Below are 20,846 nucleotides of genomic sequence, written 5' to 3' on the forward strand. Positions count from 1 at the left end.
AAAAGTCATTAAACTACAAGATATATAGAGAATAATGGGACAAATCTTAAAATTGTACTTATGCTGTTATAAAGGGTGGAGGTCATAGGTCAAATTGGCCTGAGAAAAAGTGTTTCATGAACTACTATGAAACTTTAAGTTGGATTAAGTTCAAGTTGGTGGGTAGGTGCCTGATCATGTAAACTTGTGCCTGTGTAATTCATGACATCATAGGTCAGAGGTCAAATACCTTTTAGCCATCTTCTGCTTGTCAACATGTAAGAAAAAGACATTAAACCACATAATATGTAGAGAATAATGAGGCAAATGTTAAATAATGCAGATTTTAGTGTTTACGGTCAAGGACAAAGATCAATTGAGATCTGCAACTCCCTGGATTGCCTTCTTGTTTGCACTGTACCATTTCTTCTACTAAATCTTCATAAAATTAATAATGCTTAGTATTATATTCAGAGATTCAGACTCTTTTTGTCTTGATTATTTTTTTCTATCTCATGAAAGATGTATATTAGAAAGGATGGGGTATGCTCATAGCAATAAATTGCCTATTTGGTTAAGTTGCAAGTAACAACTGACTACTCTTGTTCTTATATTATGGCAAAATGTTTCCAAGAATGTAAAGCCCATTATAAACAGATACCATCTTAGACTACCACCTGTTTTTGGAAAGAAATATAAAGATCTATGTAGACATCTTCTATTTGTCATAACCTATTTTAAATTCTAGTAATAATTCTAACTGTCTAAAAACTGAATATAATATGCCTTAGTACTATGTTTCACTACAGGTATGTACAGCTTAGCACTGGACAGAGTGATATTTCCAAGTACAAAGGTTCTGAGACCGGAATTGTAGAGAGTGTGAAAGTGGTTGGTAATGATATGGGAAATGAAATAAGTCAGAGGGCCTACATTCAGTTGAGAATTCAGGTAAGTAAATGCCAGGTAGCAGAGGCATCTTAAAATTTCTGCATACCAATTCTAACTTTACTAAAGAAATTGTCTTAACATTTCCACAAATTCTCTGCAGCTGATGAGCACTATAGTGTTGCATTACTGTATCATTAATGAAACATTTAACTGTGGTGGGTTTGTGACATTAGCAGATTTACACAAAATTTATCAAAGTAAACATTCTGTTTGCTTCATCTTTCTAAACCATTGATGACTTCCAAGAAGTGTGAATGTTAATAATGTGTCTGTTAGTGAATCCATTAATGACTTATAAGAAGTGTGAATGTTCATAATGTGTCTGTTAGTGAATCCATTAATGACTTATAAGAAGTGTGAATGTTCATAATGTGTCTGTTAGTGAATCCATTAATGACTTATAAGAAGTGTGAATGTTCATAATGTGTCTGTTAGTGAATCCATTAATGACTTATAAGAAGTGTGAATGTTCATAATTTATCTGTTAGTGAATCCATGAGAGGGTTCCTCTTGTGCTGTTTTTTACTGCACATGTGCACAGATTTGTACATAAAGTATTTCTTTCCTAGAGAAATCCAGTCATAGGTGACAAGTTTTCCAGTAGACATGGACAGAAGGGTGTGTGCAGTCTTAAATGTCCCCAGGAGGACATGCCATTTACAGACAGTGGTATGACCCCAGACATTATATTCAACCCTCATGGATTCCCATCCCGTATGACAATAGGTAAGAATTGAACTATTCTAAGTTTCATGCTTCTTGCTGTTTCTGCAACCATAGGTTGCTTTTAGTATCACATTAGTTTTCAGTCACATTTGATATTGTTTGAAGTTACAAATATTGACTCATGCTGATATAAATTCCCAAGTGCTGATTATTATATTTTCAGTTGTTGATATCATGTGTTATTGGTTTTCTACCGTTTATTAGTCTGTTCGGGGAGTGGGGGTTGAGTTGGGGGCTGTAAGGGACTCTCCCTCGCTCGGTCAGTTTGCTATTTGCTGATATAAAGATATAACCTTCTACTATCCAAATGATAATTAGAAAATATCACCAGTTACACATATTACCACTGTTAAGGTTGTATTTCATTTCACTTAGTTTCAGTTTTGCATGTCCATTTTACATATTCAATGCATGGATCAGCAACTTCTGTTTGGTATGAGATAACACCTTACAACGATTCAATTCATCCATTGTTTTTATCAGTACATGCTATGACTGTGCAGATTCATTTTTATGGGCAAGATCCAAAATGACCCAGCACCAATCGTTATAGCACATTCTTTTAAATGAATAATATTGAATTAAGTTAATGTGGTTATATTTTTAGGTATGATGATTGAGAGCATGGCTGGTAAATCAAGTTGTCTTCATGGACTATGTCACGATGCCACTCCATTTACATTCTCTGAGAAGAATACTGCTGTTGAGTATTTTGGAAAATGTCTCACTAAAGGTAATGCACTAGAGACATGAAGATGATGGAAATAATCCTCAACTTGGTCTTGGCTAATTGTTTAAATTGGTACAAAACATATGGTAGCACCCATACTTAATACCCATAAGCTAATATTCAATTGTAAAGTAAATACTGCATGCTTTACATGAAGTAATGTGACTTTCCAACCTAATGGCAGATTTGTCAGAAATGTTCTACTTTTCACTGGAAGGTTAATATGTCAGTCTTTCATGTGTACTTTTAGTTATGCTAGGTCATAGTTTTTAAAGTCATTCCAAACCTTATCAATGAAACACATGGCTTTCCTTTGCTGCTCTCTGAAGATATAAAAGTGTGAATGTTTGCTTCATTGTTGCCATTTATCTGATATCGTAAACTGCCATTATTACCATTCAAATTCGACTTTTTGTTGCTTATTGTTCACAGCTGGCTACAATTATTATGGTACTGAGACCATGTATAGTGGCACATCAGGTGTGGAACTGGAAGCTGAAATATTCATTGGTGTTGTCTATTATCAAAGGCTGCGACACATGGTGTCAGACAAGTTTCAGGTATCCCAGATCATTTCTCATCCTACCTTTCTCTGTCTGATATTTGGTTTGAATTAGGTTTATTATAGCCCCCCCCCCCAACCATATACTCACAATTTTTAATTAAAAGGCATTCATAACAGCAAATAATAAAGAGAAATTCGAAGGAAAAAGATGTTGGTTATCTTTTGTCTTTTCAAAGTTGTATCAAATTATCACAGATATACACCTTTGGTAGCGGCAGTAGCAATGGTTGTAGTAGAAGTTCATCTTCATTGTTATTGACCCTTGCTGAGAACAAAAGAGAGAAATCAACAATGACTGAAAGTACAAAGCAACATTAACAATCTGGTACTCATGGTGAGACACCAAACATTAAGTCTATTATGTATGTATGTATGTATGTATGTATGTATGTATGTATGTATGTATGTATGTATGTATGTATGTATGTATGTATGTATGTATGTATGTATGTATGTATGTATGTATGTATGTATGTATGTATGTATGTATGTATGTATGGGAGTGTGTATGTATGTATGTATGTATGTATGTATGTATGCGTGCGTGTATGTATGTATTTTAGATCCTCCTGCAAGCAGGAAGGAGCCTCAAAGCCGCAAGCTGACCGAAGTCAGTCTCTTAGATTCATATTTAACGTCCATGATTATGAATTGTAAATTGTCGACAACTCTGTAACTTGACGACAAACGTTAATCTTGGAGGGACTTGAACTCAGGACCTTATGATTGAAAGGCACCGGTGTTAACCACTGAGCTAACACTCCCTAAATATAGTAACAATAAACAACCAGGGACAGCAACAAAGACATGCTTCTACATACTTTGTTAGTTTCTGCTGTTGTTTCAGGTGCTTTAATTCAACATATTAGCACACTGTCTCTAATGTTTTGTACCATTGAGGAATCACTTCAATGATCTGTGTGTTTACCAGAGTAAACCACCCTGAAATCATGAATGTTTAATATAATTGTTCATTATGTAAAAGTTAACTCGTTTTTATTCTAATCCATGCCAAAGTACCTCACTTTTGCTATTACTACTTTATGAGCAATAGGTATTACTTCAATTGTGTATATTTACTCTGAGAACTTCCAACAGGAAGGGAGTTTCTACTTATAGTTCAATACCAATTGATGTTCAAGACATATTGGAATAATACTTTATTATACATTTGTAATTCATAATGGATTGCTTGTGCTGAGGCTCTATATCTTTCTTTATATCGTAGGTCCGATCTACCGGACCCATTGACCTTTTGACCCATCAACCTGTCCAAGGTCGTAAGAGAGCAGGTGGCATCCGATTTGGTGAGATGGAAAGAGATTCCTTATTAGCTCATGGGACATCTTTTCTCCTACACGATAGGTTGATGAACTGTTCTGATAAGACATTGGTAAGTAAAGTCATCTGCAATTGTTATCTGATATGACTTCTTGATAGGAATGTATGTACTACATAAGGAATTATTCTCCTCACTTTCATCTTGAAGTATGTTACAATTGTTACTTAGAAACAGTCTGTAATTGTTAGTCATAGTTAGCATAACAACAAGTACAACTATATTTGTCACCACAATCGCTAGATAGAAGCTTCAAATTTGTCATCTATTGCATGATGTTTGTGATGCAGTCCCATCAGGGTAGAGAATGTAACAAAAGTTTAGTCATACTAGTTGAAGAAACTGCCTAAGAAAGTGTGTGCTATTACTACATGAAAAGATATTAATTGAAAGTCCCAGTTCTGGCCAGGATATGTGCTTAATCATAACACTAGAATGATTCTGTTGAATTACTACATTATTGTTACTTGTAGTGTGCACATGCTGTGTTATACGTCCAGGCATAGATGGAATTTGCATTGGAAGTAGCATCAGAAATTGACTACCATTTCTTGTAACTTTTTTGTTATTGTAATTTTTCTATTTGCCAACGTAGAATGAACAAATTTTCAAATTCTGATTAATTTATGTGATTTAGTTAACCAAGTATACATGTAGCCTAAACATCGTATGGAGTTCTTACTAATGTTCATGCTGCATTTTTTCCTAGATAAGTGTTTTTGATAGAATCCAGTCTCTTGTGTATACTTTTGTTGGTAGTATGCAAAATTTATGTTGTGGTTATTAAGGTATCATTAAAAATTAAGTAAAATAAAACTTTTACTCCTTACTACCTCAAAAGAACATTTTAATTAGCAGAAGAAATGAAACATTACCTGGACCATTTCCAGAAAAGAGGGGGCATGACTACATTAATATTTATGTTTTTGCAACTTAAGGTCTTTCTGTTTTCTTCCGCATAGACTCATGTATGTAAGAAGTGCGGTACTTTACTGGGCATTAGCCTTGAAACACCACAAGCTGATTTCGCTGTCAGTGAAAGAATGTTGGGGAACAATTTACGACAGTGGACTTGTGCCATCTGTTGCTCATCAGAAGACTTGGAAGCTATCTACCTGCCATATGTCTTTCGATATCTGGTGGCTGAGTTGTGTGCAATGAATGTCAAAACTGTAATTGAAGTTAAATGAAGACATTTGTACATGGAAGTGGTAAGAGCATAACTTGGATGAAATACACAGCGCCATGGTAACTACATCTGTCATCATCCAGTCAGATTTTGAAAGAGTTGAAGCAAAACTTTTTTTCCAGATTGTGTTTAAAAGTATTGGCTTTTGAGAAAATGTCGTTGAGCTAATACATGTGTGATGATGTTGTCAACAAGATTAGCAAAGAAAGAATGTTACCTTGAAGTTTTATTGTGCCTTATATATTAGGTGTTATTCTGGCATGCACTCTGTTTGATAGACTTCCTACCTTCTGAACTTTTATTCAGCTAATTCAGTTCAGTTTGTGTGAAGTTTCCTACGCACTCATAACTAGGGTGACCAGATGTTTGGCATCAGGCTGCAGAATCTGGCAATTCAGTGCATTTATTAAAGGATTTGAAGCAAAACCAAACTATCAACGTTCAATATTTACAAATCGTACAGCTTGCAATTTTCTTAATCTCTAGTTGTTTGTGTATCTTACTGGCTTTTGCATATGAATGTAGGTGTAAGCTTATATGCATTTATCACTGTACAAACAAGGTAAATTCTATACAGTTAATAGCATGATCTTTGCTAGCTACATGTTAACTGCGTGCAGTTGTTCTTATTTATTGTGTATATCCTGCTGGGGTTTCCCAATGCTTGGACTAGAAGTTTATGTGATCTTGTCATGTCTAGTTCTTGAGTCATAGATGTGTATTCCACATCATATCAGTGGCCATCCTTCTAGCAGAGGATGTTAAGTGAGCATATTATGAAGTAATGAACATGTTTACCATAAGTTCATGACTATATGCCTAAAAATATCACATTGCTAACTATTGTGAGTGACATTTGATCATTTGATTGTTCATGGTAACCCTTATGTGTAACTATACACTTAAATGTACATTGGTGCATGACTAACTATAATCAAAGACAATACACTTTCGGGAAGATATGCCACTCCTTTATAAAATGTAACACTCACATGGTACATTGGAGAATAGCGCCTGCTCGTGATTGGTAGGTAACAAATCACTTTGATGAAGTGTTCTACTGTAGTAAGCCAACAGGAAACAAGTAACACTCACATGGTAACATGGGAAATAGCGCCTGCTAGCGATTAGTAGGTATCATTTCATGAATTGCTAGTAAGCCAACAGGAAGTCAAAAGCAGTGTTTGGTCATTAACTGCGTAGATTAAGAGTTCTGTTATTAGCTGTCTAACTTTCTATCACCCTATGCGTAGATAATGAAAGGTTTATGTACAAAAATGGGAAAACTCAGTGCAAATACAGGTTTCATGATTACATCAATCAAGTCTGAAGGTAGTGAATAAAGTCTCTGAGCAGGAAGATGATTACGAAGGTGATGAAATATAGATCATTTCATATCATGTACATAGACCTTTAATTGTGGAATTATGCACCCCAATTCCTTTCCAAGAAAAAATCCCAGACATGACAAGTAGAGGAATCAATTATGAATATATGTTTAATTTTTCTCACAATGTGCTGATTTGGAACCCTTGAATTACATTTTGTCGTCGTCATAAAAATTCATTCGACAGAAAAATAATATCTTTTATAAGTAAAGTTTACCCATCGTCATGGGAAACTAAACATATATATATTCCTTGCCAGAGGTAAAAGGAATGTGTGCGTATGTGACACCTGCTTGTTAACATGATATATATATCCAAATTAGTAAGTACAGGAACCCTAGTATTTTATGAACAGGTCAAACGTCATATGAGGTCAACAGTATCAAAGTGTGAAGTCCTTGTAAACATGATAAATCCATAATTAAAGCTTCAGCTAATCTGCATTCTCTGATGGTTGTAATTTTCTTTTGGTGAACAACTTCAGTTCAGTTTATTGTTTGAAGGGGCTCAATACACAATAGGTCTGATGTAATCTTCAACAAAACATACAGTCAGCCAGGAAATGAGATCTGCTTCAAAGAGATACTCTTGTGATGAGTAACTGAAACACACTCAAGTGCCCCTTGTTAGTTTTCACACTCAGAGTTTTAATGGGTCAACTGGTTATCTCCAATGGCTCCAAACTTGGCTGAAAGGGTCAACAGGTTATCTCAAAGTTGAGATCTATTCTCTGTGATTTATACTAGATGACTTTGACTGTAAGTTGTGAAAATATTTCACAGTGAATATTAAAACAATGTCATTGTAACTCTCATTCATTAACAACAATTATTAAAGGGGTGGTTGGCGACAGCTAATGTGCTAGCTCACAATTGGTAAAATGAAATATACATTTGCTAATACACATTAGATCTGTGTCTATATTTCACCTAGGAAGACTCTTTTTCTCGATATTGAAACATTTAAAAATATATATATGTATTCTTGGAAAAATTTTAACTTACTCTTTCTACATTAGTCAGCTATTTAGGTGGAACTATGAGCAATTTATATGGCAAGGAATCACAAAGCGTTCTGACTTAATGGTTGTAAACTGACATTTACTAAGTGCTGACTCACATCTTGATACTGATTGAAAATTGAAAATATTAGTTTTCTTTTTGTTGTTTGAGAGTGACTTTCTTTTTCAATCATGCAATGTCTTCAGAACAAAATGAAGTTTGCCAGTGAAGTCACTTTCACATTGTGATTTCCTTCAGAGGTTAAGCAAGATATTTAACATAATAAGCTTCCTCGTTGCATGACACTATTGACTGTTTAATAACTACATCAATTCTTACACTGTAGTATATCAGGTCCAATGTCACAATTCTTTGATAGACACAAATGAATGGTTGCATAGTGACACTAGTTATTAGGTCTTTGAGTTATCTTTGGGATATCACTATGTAACCTCAATGTTTCTTAAATATGGATTTAGATCAGTACCAAGTTAGTAGTCAGACTGTCAGTTTAACTGCGATCAAAAGCCCTTGACTAGACTAATTTAATGTTGTACACTGTTTGTTTAAGTAAAGGCATTGTAACTATCAAGGTATGAACAACATTTCAATATTGTTCAATATGTTTAACTACATAGTACACAGAAGTTCTGTTCAACGTACAATATCGTACTAATTGCAACTGTTAATAAATCATGGAGAGCAGTTAATATTAATCTATACTAAGGTAGTGCTGTTATAATAATATTGGCAATGCATTTATTAGTAAACCTAATCAGTAATGTGTGGTGCACACAACACAATAAACGGGGTGACCTGTTCAATTCTGAGGAGGGGTTTAGTATTGTTTGGTCCACATATGAATGTTAACCTTTATTTATCTAGGGAGGAAGGCATCAGTAATGAGTTAATGCTTTTAGCAAGCAGCTGAACATATGAAAGTGTATTTAAGCTGATAGTGGCATCTTCATCTTGTAATTTACCACAAATTGTGGTTGATGTTTTGGTTCAAATTACCATGGTAACATCAATCAATGTACGATAAACACATATTGCAGTTCAAACTGTGAAGCCATCAAAACTTGCAGACTATGATACAATGGTACAAAAGTCTTCCAATATATATTCACAATAGAAGTATTGTAATGCAGTCTAATTTCAGAATTGGGCACATCGGAAGTGAAAGAGGTCAAATTTTGGTATACTTACTGCATACAATTTCCAAGATTGTTTCAGAGTTGGATGAAATCAGTACAGGACTTGTTCCATTATGAAGATTTTAACAAGAATTTGTGAATTTTAACATTCACAGTACAAGATCCAAAGTTCCCAACTTGAACAACATAGTCATCTTACCATAGTACCATACCAAAACAATAATATCATCCACCACTGTTTCATTTAATATTTTTGGTTCAAATTTGAAAAGCTTGAACTTATCAGGAAGTTATTGATTGACTTGGTTAAGGTCTCACATATCAGACCATGTTTGAGTGTTGCACCTTTATTTTTCTGATGTAGATTTGAGGAGCATTAATCTTTGCTTGTGTTGTACAACACAAGGTGATTTGCAATGATTTTAAAGCCTCATGAAGTCTCTGAATATAACATTGCATTACTTCATAAATAGCATCCTGACGATCTTCATCTTTAGTTTGGTAATATTTGAAAAGAGTATTCCAGAATAAAATGTATCTTGATGGAAGGAACATAATCTCAGTATCCTTGTGAAATTTGTTTTCAGTACACTGATATAAAGGATTCAATGTTATCACATTTTGTACCAAATGTGAACTTGTGGGATGTCACATGCCCCTACCCACTCTCACACTACACGATCATTATGTTTTCATCTATTTTCCTTCTCTTGGTTTGGTCTTGGAATGGGTAGGATTTCAACTTTATGATAAATGAGAGGAGGAATAAAATACAATGAATCCAATTTTAAGAGATCAATAAAAAGAATTATGAAACCTTAACAGATATCCATTCAATGGCTCCCAATATGCTTCATAATGTACCAATATTTGATAATATATATATATAATAATATTTAATAAAACCGGAACAAATGACATCCCTACTCCTCTAACTTATTTCCCTCGGGGCAATAATGGGTGACATTGTCATGATTACAGGATAGACTCCTGGTAGCGGGTACGTTTAGATTAAAGGTTAGACTATGAAGCCTATAAATTACGCAGTGATCACTCAAATAACGATGAAGAGTTACAATAGGTTACTGTTGATTTATTTCCTCCTTTAAGAGTAATGCGAGTAATTAAGAAGAAGCAAAACTTATGAAGCTCATTCAGTGGTAAATTCAGTTGAGTCACATGTAGAATGAAGTTGCCGGAAATGAAAATAATTATTATGAGAAGTTTCTGATTCAAATATTTATTCAGATATAATTGTCCCGTACACAGCCTAATACCAGGCATGAGACTCTTCCGCGGAAACGCGGATTTCCGATTTTTTTTTTTTCATTTTCGCGTTTTTTCTCGTAATTCGCGTTTTTTATTATTTTTTATTATTTTTTTGATTTAATTTTTTTTTATTTAATTTTTTTTTGTTTTTTTTTGTTTTTGTTTTTGTTTTTTTTTTTGCCGAACATGCTGGACTGTGAAGGGAAGGAACACCGAATTTGACCAGTGGTGGAATCAAGTAGCACAAAGCAAGAAAAATGCCTTTTTTTGGTTCAAAAAAGCTAATGGATAAATTATACAAGCAGAAATTCCACACTTTTTTGGCGAGTTATGTGATGTGATAGATTCCATCTAGAGTCCACCATTTTGCATCTAAGCCCTCCTTACCCGACAAAAAATTCTAAAGGGGAGGGGGCACCCACTCCCCTTAAACCCCTCCCCCAGGACGGCGATCGATAAATTTCAGATTTTTTTTCCCCGGCTCAGTCTCATGCCTGTAATACATTGTCTTTTCATACGTAAGCAACATGTACATCAATCATGCATTCATCTTCCTACAGCGTACTAGCAGTAGGCTAATGCAGTACAGGCATATATTTGTAGAGCAGTGTAATACTATGGGATGTGAGAAGAGTAAACAAGAAAGTGGCACCCTATTGTAACAATTCTAACATAAAGGGATTTTCTTTGTAAGAACTTGTATTGTGCAGAGTACTTTAATTCTTTGAAGTTATTCTTGGTGAGTTCATACGTGGAATGTAGGTCTTCCTTGGTTTGGACAACTTACTTTTGAAATGAGTGGAGGTCCAATATCTACTGAAAACTATGTAAACAAGATAACTCCAACAGAAAACTAGGATGAAATTGATTATTGCTATGTGGATCCATCATAGTTAGTAGAAGTACCTATAGTTTCCAGTGAAGTTTAACAGCGGTACTTGAAAACATGAAAAATCCCAAAGTAAAGCTTGGATGAACCCTCTGTTTCGATTGTGGATTATAACTAGAACACTCTGTGTGGAAGCCGCAGGTTATATGAGGTCAAATTATGAAAGGTTGGATTCGTCGTATGTGGGTCCAGCCTAATAATTACAAAGAACGTCGTCTTCTGTGGAGGTCAAAAGTCAGTTGAGGTCATCAGAAGTCAAACCTTATGGGGAGCCTTGTGGACACGATAACTCTGAAAGTAAACTTGGATGAACTTCACACATAGATTGCAAATACACTTTACTGATATTCATGATCCCTCAGTTCAAAGGTCAGTCGAGCACGACAGAGGTCTTTGTAAACGTGATTACTCCAATAGCAGAGCTTGGATAAACTTCATAGTTGGCATCCACCTAGTTATAAACAATATGCCAAGGTTATTGAGGTTTAATGGCTAGTCTGAAATGAGATGAAATTCTGAAAGCATTTTAATATGGTAACATGTAACCGTCTACAGTAGAGATCAGATGAACGTCATAGGTGATTGTTGGCTCTACCTTATAAAGTTCAAGAACCTACCCTTTTCTTTGGAGATGAAAGGTCATTTTAGGTCAGCCGGGCTCAAAATCTCAAAACTTTGTAAACAGGGCAACCCAAAAAGCAATGCTTTTTGAATGATCATCATATGTTGGATGTGGATCCCGTTAAAGAACATTTTGTATTCAGTTGTGGCAATGAATCACCACGCCTCTTGGCTTTCTTTGGATTAATTAATAGGCCTAAGCGAACAATGTGACCTTTGACCTCAGTTACCATGGTAACCACATATTTGCTATTACTTGACGTACCTGTTACACATGTGAAAGTTGCAAGCCAAGTCAATGTTTCCCAAATAGTCATATATATATATATATATATATATATATATATATATATATATATATATATATATATATATATTGTGCTTAATTTGCTACTACACTCACCATGGTTAACACATATTTTGATAGTAAAGAACATGACATTAAACCAGTGAAGGTTAAAAGTCAATCCAGTGTGTTTTTTGTCCATTTTGTTAACACACAAAAAGATTTTTTTTTCGGCAATGACCAACGGATTACAATATCTCACCTCCATCTAAGTAAGTAAGTAAGTAATTACTTTATTTGCGTCATTTCCCCTTGACCATGTTAGCTCTTTGTCCAAGGACAGACAGTGTTTTACCATCATTGTATTTGACAATTGTCGTGTGACGTTCTCTTCGGCTCATCTTTGTGATATCAGAGTCATTGTTTTGCACCTGTAGACAATTGAGAGTTGGTTCTGGGATCTCTTTCCATCGGTAGGACACAATGTTCTGGCAAACAGCTCTGAAGAGAGGCTGACTGAGCCCGTAGAGCAAAGGGTTGATACAGCAGCTGACGGTCACTAACACTGAAGTATGGAGTATGACAGTTGCAGAAGCATTCGCTATCTCGGCGATCAGTTGCGGAGTGAAAAATACTACAAAACATAGTAACACCCAAAACAAACTGCGAGTGATTTCTACTGGATTGGGGCTCTTGACTGGTATCGGTAATGATCTTGATGTATACTCGATGGTAACGTCAGGACTGAGGAAGAATAATTGACTAACATGAACTTCTTTTCTCGAGGTTTACGACTTTTTGCGTTGAAATTCAGAAAACTTGACGATACATACTATCTACAATATCGACTTTTTGTCGAAATGTGTGATTTTTTTTATGCCAGTCTTTAATGTACATACGTCACTTAAAACTGGGGTACTTAAGGTATATAGGTATATAACATTTACCCTTGACTTCAACCCACCTAGGCGTGGGATATTATAGGCATATAGTCTTATGACTGATGATCTTGATAGCACAGAGGATCCGTGTGTATATCAACTCCAATGGGTAGATGTCAATCTAAATATCTACCCAAATCTTAATAATATCTACTTTAGTTGAAAGCTTCCGGTTTAAATCGACATATTATCGATATCAAGAACGTATGACAGCTTTGGAGTTATCAATATGTAATCAAATATATGTTCAAGTACGAAAAGGGACTTCAAGGCCTCGCCTCCCATTGAACCTCCACTAGTGCCCTGAGATGCATTCCAGAGATATGTAAGTGTAATTCATTATTCTGATATGTACTTTTGGGCTCCAAAATCGCTACAAAGGCGAATAAGAACTTTCTTAAGTGCTACAGCCTCTGTGTGCCATATATTCTCAGCCAATAACAGCAAAAAGTTTTAGTTATATAGCATTAAATTGTCCCTTTTGTTGCTATATCTATCGAAACGTTCAGCGAGTCACTGCATTCGGTGTTGTTCGTGTCGGACGTGTTACATGGCCCCCTAAAATTTCCGGTGATGTGCACTTTTTACATCAAGTGCGTTTTTTTCACTTCCAACATTTATGCCCCCCCCCCAATGTTTGCTTGCCTCATCCTCCCAACATACATAGTTGTCAATTATTCTTGAAATCGTCATATGTCGAATTAAACTGGTTTATGTCAATTTAAATGGTGCATTTCCACTTAAATTGACATTGTTCAATTTATACGGGTATATATAAAATAGATGTACACGTCAATTAAATAGGTCCTACGTGCGTTATCGTGACCGTATAGATGTACCGCATTAAATTGGTATTTGCCTATTCGCGTGATCTGATACAGATGGCCAGACGTAGGCAATGTCTTTTGTCGTTGCCATCAACCTGGAATTTGGAACATAATAGGCTATGGTAATTTCAAACAAACTCTGATACTCAGGCGACTGTATAGACGGTTAAGTCTTGAGAGGGGGGGGGGCACAAACTTCAAATGGCAGTGTCACGTGTGTCTTTCGTTTGAGAAGAAAACTGCAAAGTTTCATCAAAGGTTATAGTCTAATTACAATTGTCACATTTTAAATAACAAAGGGCACTTAAACTATAAAATGGAACTGTACATTTCACTAACATATAGGGTCATTTCTTAGTTATGAAAAAAGGCCTATTTGGGGTTTCTAAAAACTCCTGGGGGCATACCCCCCTCCCCATCGCCACTTCGGCTGATAACTCATTCTAGTTACATACGTGAATCAGTAATTACCTTGAAGACGAGCCCGCTTCCACTTGTTCACAAGTTGTAGGTTTTCGCTGTAACTGGTGGTTATGTCTCCGTATGTGTGTATATATTCTAATATAGCAGTAAAAACTTACAATTAAAGGTGCTGGAATAAGAAGAGTCACGAAGATAAGACCATAAAGATTAGTTTTCTTGTTGTCTATCTTCGCCCCACACACATGGCGCTTCCTGTCAAACCCAAACTCATCGCTACTGAAGATGACAGGGACAGTAACAACAACAATTGGGAACAACCATAAGATTGTATACCAACAGCGTAACAGTTTTGTTCTGAACATTTGTTTGTATGTTCCGTGATTCTTCGTTATCAAGACGAAACGATTGACTGCTATTAACGTTACCGTTAGAACACTGCATCCTATGCAAACGCGTACGACTCCTATGGCAATGATGCAAGGGGTATCCAGCCGGGGCGAATCAACTTGTTGAGTGACAAGGGAAAATGCAATGACGGGAAGAAAAACACATGAAATACTATTTGCAATTGCTAGATTGACAACAAGAGCGTTAGTTTTAGATCTCAACTTCCTCGTCACTCCGTACGATACGATGATTAGGCTATTGGCTATCAACCCAATCATACTGACTAGCATCAAAATTATACTGTTAAAAACCCTAGCACTTCGAAGAATTTCGAAGGTAGCATTGGCGGAGTTTGTTGTCATTTTATGTCAAGCATGAGAGCAAGTGTAATTAATCTAAAAGATGGTTCCCAATCTATAAGATTACTGCGTTTTGAACACTGAGTCATCTATAGCTGCGGCCTACTTACGACCGTTGGTCGATAGCGATGGGGAATAAACAGAAAAACTATCTAAACTGAAGTCTTTTGGAATAACATATTAACAGGAATACATCTATAGGGCATTTAAATGTAGACTATACACGGATTTGTGATTCCGTGTGCAAAAGAACGCGCTCCATTGATTAAGGAAGCTAAAACATTTAGCAGTAGGCTATACCTTCATGAGAAGAGAAGTTCCACAGGTCGTCTTTTTGAAATTACTGCAGACTTAAATCAGTATCCGTAAGGAACACACCCACTGCGTGAAACTATAGGCGAGGCTGTCATATATGTCCATTCTATGCAAAAATGAAATCCACAATTTTGAACTAAATCTTTCTTCTAACTAAAAAGTTCTTCAGTGTTTCGGAGGATGACGTAAAGTTGCAGAAAGTTCTCGCTTACACTGAACTGTTCTTCGTGATCCAATGAGCAATAACCCTGAACAAATCAAATGTAAAGATGTTTTTGGTGTAAGGATGCGACCATTACTGTAACAATATTTTCGCCATTAGATCGTGACTACACGTCACATGTAACTGCTTACATGACTTCAGTATGTATTCAGGGAAGAATGTAAGATGAGTGCACTTCTACTTTCACAGTTTTGCACTAACTCTCGATATTGAAAACAGCCATTATTAATGTCGATAGGCCTTCCTTTTCCTTCTTTCGTTTTTATATGATAAAATTTGTACCCAACAATGAGTTCATACATACCAACTTTACACAATTACTACATATCACATATCGCAGGTTTTTCTGTACTGTGCATGTAATGTTTTGTCATTGTCGCGAAATGTGCCAATACAATGGCGTTACCAATAAAATGAAACCGAGTTTCAAAGAATATTCTTGTTAATTGGTTTCTTGTAAGGAACAAAATCTCTCAGACACGAGAAGTACCGTGGAAGAAAAGCTGACAATCTAAACGCGCCAACGACCACAAAAAAGAATATGATGAAGACGTTGGTGAGGGAATTTCGAAAATTCAGAAACAATTAATTGATTGGTGTGGAAATATTAAACCTCTTATAACGGCTGCTATAAAACTTCGTTGAACGAATGAAAGAAATACCAGATATTTCCGAAACCGAACACTACACACATAGGCAAAGGAGGCGGGGGGGGGTGCAGCCCCCCCAACCAAATATTTTTGTGAAAATTTGGGCAATATGCTGAGAATTTTTCGGGCACATACTGAAAGAATACTTAATTACAATGATGTTACAACGATGAATAGTTTAAATAAAAATATTCTTTGTAATTAAAATAGAGCTCTAAGCTTGCCCGACTAATTCGCCATTTCGGTAATAACACGGCAAATGGTTGTATGTAATTTGGCATGCGATGCAGTAACCGATGTATGCCTATATGATATGTACATTAACATGTTGAACGCGCGCGAAAAAGTTTTGTTATATCTTTCGGGCCAGTCGTAACAGCCCCCCACCCCCAAATCAAATTGGGCTCTTACGCCTATGACTACACACATAGACAGTTTGGAGGCTGTTAATCCTGGAACTTTCCTTACCGGTTTCGAACCTCTGGACATACTATCAGCGTCCTCAGCCTTGTGGTTAGGGTGTCCGCATATAAAGCGGGAGGCCCGGGTTCGAATCCCGATGGAGGCTGGAAGTTTTTTCACTGTTTTGGATTTTCCAACTCACTAAAATTTCAATTATATATATATATATATTAATTTGCCTTTGTAGTTTATCTCCATTTCTTTAAAACAAAGTCTGTTCAAAGTATCTCTTTGGAGATCCGGCTGTATGAATCACAAATGATTTCGAGTTATCATGTTTGATCTCTAGAGTAAGGCAAATATATGTCGCCATATATATAACCAGGGGCGGGATTTGAGTTGTGAAAATGGGGGGGGGGGGGCGAACCTGCCAGCAAGACTATGAAAGCGGAGCGCCACCATCGGTTGGCGCGGAGCGTACAAGAAATTTTTTGGCTTTACAAACCCTCCAGATGGCCGGAAACGGCACTTCCCGAGTGCTCTAAGATGCATGTACCCATCCTTGAAATATGGATCTCATGTCTGCAATTGTATCTAGATAGTTAATTATTGTTTAAAATTTGAAGAGGATTGATAGTAGAACATATGGTCAGATGGTGATGTACAACTTTTGTTATACGTCACTATCTAGGCGGAGCGCCATCATCGGTTGGCAAGGAGCGTCGAAATTTCGATGATGGTACACTTAGATCGGTAAAATTAACACCCATAAAGGTTTTTAATTGCATCTAAACAATTAATGAACGTGTTAATTTAGGGAGGACGGATAGAAGAACTTATATGGTGATGTACAATTGAAGCTTATACGTCACTATTTAGGCGGTGCACCACCATCAGTTGGCGCGGCGCGTCGAAATTTAAGCAAAAAGGAAATCCTAGATCAGCAAAAATGACACCTCTGATAACAATAAATCGCATCTAGACAGTTCTTTCCCCCTAATTTTTTTTTGTATATTGTGCATTGGACCGATCAAGAATATGTTCAGCACCCACTTCGAATATTGGGGGCTGAACATACCTTTACCCCCCCCCCACACTTTTATCACCGGCGGGGGTGTCATGTGTCACTGTATTGAATTTAATTATTGATATACCCAATATGCAAATCTGGCTTTCGTAAATCGTTTCTCTGGATTTAGTTATTCAACGCATTCAGTGGAGCAGCAACGTTGAACATCAATTCCTGAAGCTAACACTGTAGCCTACATGCCGCGGATTCATCACATGCAGAATTGAATCGCTAGTGTGTTAGCTCCAGGATTCCGTAACCTGTACTGCGAACCATGTGCTAGCTCCAGCTCCAGTTATTCTGCATGCTACATGTTAAGATGTTAAACACAAATTCGACTTAAATTCGAAACAAATAGGCCTATTTGATATAGCTGTTGTGGGGGAATAATTTCGATTAGGGTTGTGCACATTATTTGTCTGCAAAAACGACAAAAGAGTGAACTAAGGTCTGGGGAAAAGTGGGGGGGGGGGAATGCCCACTCTTGCCCCCCGTAATCCCGCCCATGTATATAACGAAGATTCAGATGTTCACCTCCTGTTGCAAAAGTGCGCAATACATAGCAGTAGAGCAAGTACATAATATAGTCTACCTATACAGACTACATAAAGCATGTTGTTACTCGAGTTTCACGCCTGCAGTGTGCGGCGATCATCAGACAACTGCACGTAAACATTCGTGTATGTGACCTTGACATGTCCACGGTCGGGCGGTTTGTTGACATGGTGACACTTTGAGATGAGCTCTGTTTTAGTTTATACTGTCCTTAGTACACATAGGCGTAGGTGGCGGGTGGAGGGGGGGGGGGGCTGGGGGACTGCAGCGCCCCCCCCAAAAAAAAAATCGTAAAAATTCGGGCAATATGCTGTGAATTTTTCGGGCACCTACTGAAAGAAAAGTAATTTGCAATGTGTTTTTCAATGGTTAAACTAATATAATGATTACCATTATTATTGTAACGACTTACCTGTTATGGGTATGATTAGCGGTGCCCTACCCAAAATTTTGTTGTTTGTTTTGGCGTTCAATAGCGTGTATAGTGGGCGGAGCCCCAGCGATTGAATACCATGTGCCTTAACGTTACAACTAAAACCAAACTGTTTTTCCTCTCTCCGTCTACAGTGGGATCGAGAGATCCTGGTCTTAACAAATTGGCGACCCTGACAGGACTGAAGTAACCACTAGATTAGACCACAATGGAGACGGACCAAAGCACCTCAGCCGATGATGCCGCTGAAACGGATATGAGGGAAACGGTAAAGATGTATGAGCGGAAGCTCAAGGACTTGGAAGCAGAGTTTGAAAGATGTCTAGGGGAACTAAAAGTGACCACGTCAACCTCCGAGAAGGAAAGTCACCCTCCCACAGATCATGCTCTGCCATACAAGAAAGAGTTCAAGATAAAGGGACAGATCGGGGACCCTGGGCAACGTGACAAGCTAGCATTCATGTCTCTGGTCCACCAGATTGACAGTGGACTTAAAAGAGGGTATCCTGAGAAAGAAAATGTAGAGGCTGTAGAGCTGTTACACCTGGTATACAGCTAAGGGACTATTTGGAGGGACGGGACGACTTAGACCTTCCCATTACCAGACGTCTGCTGAGTGGCACACACTGCCAACAGGTCCTACTATAGTTTTTATTTTATAACTCTACCAGACATTACTTGAACACTGAGAGAACTTTTGAGTTCCATTGTATTATACGTTATAACTTATATTGTTATCAAACTTGTATATTCGCACATGAATGACAGATTTCGAGACATGTGTATGTGTTTTCTAACATAGCATTGGTAGTGAGGTATGTAAATACAATAGTTAAATGGGAACATGCTAGTTCTTAGGGGCACAAGGAAATTGGTGGAATGGTATGCAAGGTTTTAGTGACTAATTGGTCATTTGCAACACGACAATGTCTTTTGAGTATTGCGCAGTGCTCAAATTTATTTGTCTTTTAGCCAAACGAATGTACTTAAATATTCTGTGACTTCAGATCAAAGTATAGTCAGTGGTAAATTTGCTACAAAGAAGGTTAAAGTAAACTACGTGTATACATTTAATAGTATGGGTGCCAAGGTGTTTCTAGTAGTGAGATGACTATTAAGGTTTATATCTTCAGCTTGTAATTAGCAAGACTCGACAAATGAGAACAGTATAGAGTGCATTTTATCAAACTTTTATTCACCATTCATTTCTTCTTACATTGAATTCTATATTTCTTCATACGATACATGTTTACATGTCAGGGATGACATCTCTTAAGGAGGGGAGAGTGTTATGGGTATGATTAGCGGTGCCCTACCCAAAATTTTGTTGTTTGTTTTGGCGTTCAATAGCGTGTATAGTGGGCGGAGCCCCAGCGATTGAATACCATGTGCCTTATCGTTACAACTAAAACCAAACTGTTTTTCCTCTCTCCGTCTACAGTGGGATCGAGAGATCCTGGTCTTAACATACCCAATAATTATAACCAATATGGAAGGGTAATAACACGGAAAATAATTTGTATGATATTGGCATGCGATGTAAAAACCGATGCATGCCCTATATGTCATGCACATTAACATGTTCCCGCGCGAAAATTTGTGGTTATATTTTTCGGGCAAGTCGTTACAGCCCCCCCCCCCCCCCCAAATTAAATTGGGCTCCCATGCCTATGTTGGTACATAAATTTGTTCGCTTTTCTTCTATGCAGAGGTTGCACTGTCACAATTTACGTTTGTCCGTGTTCGATTCCTTTACTATCTCCCAGCTTATATTGTGGCAAACAGCTCCTCTTTTCAGGTCAAAGTACGTATGTCAAAGTACGTATCGTAGCTCAATTTGTTGAATATTTTAATGCCCAAACATTAAGATATTTAGACAATTCATCTAAAAGATATTATCATGTCTCGTTAGCCCTTTAAAAGTTCCGTTACCTGTAACCAGTCATTTAGCAGTAACGTAGCAAAAGAGAACATCGCTCCTGGGTGGGCTTGAACCACCAACCTTTCGGTTAACAGCCGAACGCGCTAACCAATTGCGCCACAGAAGCCATGAAAAAATGAGGGATACTAATAATATATGATTCTAATTGTTTCCAGCCCTTTATTTCTTTAGTCAATTTAATCTGAGACTGATATAATATGTTTTATCCAAAGGGATTAATGTGCTTATTC

At 36.9% G+C, this 20,846-nt stretch overlaps 2 protein-coding genes and 1 non-coding gene across 4 annotated transcripts in view; 1 reads left to right on the forward strand and 2 right to left on the reverse strand.

Moving 5' to 3' along the window:
* Window positions 1-9,582, forward strand: part of LOC139958677 (DNA-directed RNA polymerase I subunit RPA2-like) — a 42,283-nt gene extending 32,701 nt beyond the window's left edge. For both annotated transcript variants that reach the window (XM_071955941.1, XM_071955942.1), the window contains 6 exons: window positions 789-930; window positions 1,500-1,656; window positions 2,264-2,389; window positions 2,819-2,946; window positions 4,180-4,344; window positions 5,253-9,582. In XM_071955941.1, coding sequence (XP_071812042.1) covers window positions 789-930; window positions 1,500-1,656; window positions 2,264-2,389; window positions 2,819-2,946; window positions 4,180-4,344; window positions 5,253-5,480 — 946 coding nt within the window. In that variant the 3' untranslated portion in view covers window positions 5,481-9,582. The remainder of the gene's footprint in view (window positions 1-788; window positions 931-1,499; window positions 1,657-2,263; window positions 2,390-2,818; window positions 2,947-4,179; window positions 4,345-5,252) is intronic.
* Window positions 5,616-15,953, reverse strand: LOC139958680 (C-C chemokine receptor type 8-like). The gene is made up of 2 exons (XM_071955944.1): window positions 14,330-15,953; window positions 5,616-12,834 (listed from the first exon to the last, which is right to left on the reverse strand). The coding sequence occupies exons 1-2, from the start codon at window positions 15,028-15,030 to the stop codon at window positions 12,393-12,395; spliced, it is 1,143 nt and encodes a 380-aa protein (XP_071812045.1). The 5' UTR covers window positions 15,031-15,953; the 3' UTR covers window positions 5,616-12,392.
* A 4,695-nt stretch (window positions 15,954-20,648) lies between these two features.
* Trnan-guu (transfer RNA asparagine (anticodon GUU)) lies at window positions 20,649-20,722 on the reverse strand. Its single transcript has one exon. It is a non-coding gene; the product is annotated as a tRNA-Asn (tRNA).
* Between the last annotated feature and the right edge of the window lie 124 nt (window positions 20,723-20,846).

The sequence above is a fragment of the Apostichopus japonicus genome, chromosome 18 (assembly GCF_037975245.1).
Source record: "Apostichopus japonicus isolate 1M-3 chromosome 18, ASM3797524v1, whole genome shotgun sequence".
Taxonomy (NCBI): domain Eukaryota; kingdom Metazoa; phylum Echinodermata; class Holothuroidea; order Aspidochirotida; family Stichopodidae; genus Apostichopus; species Apostichopus japonicus.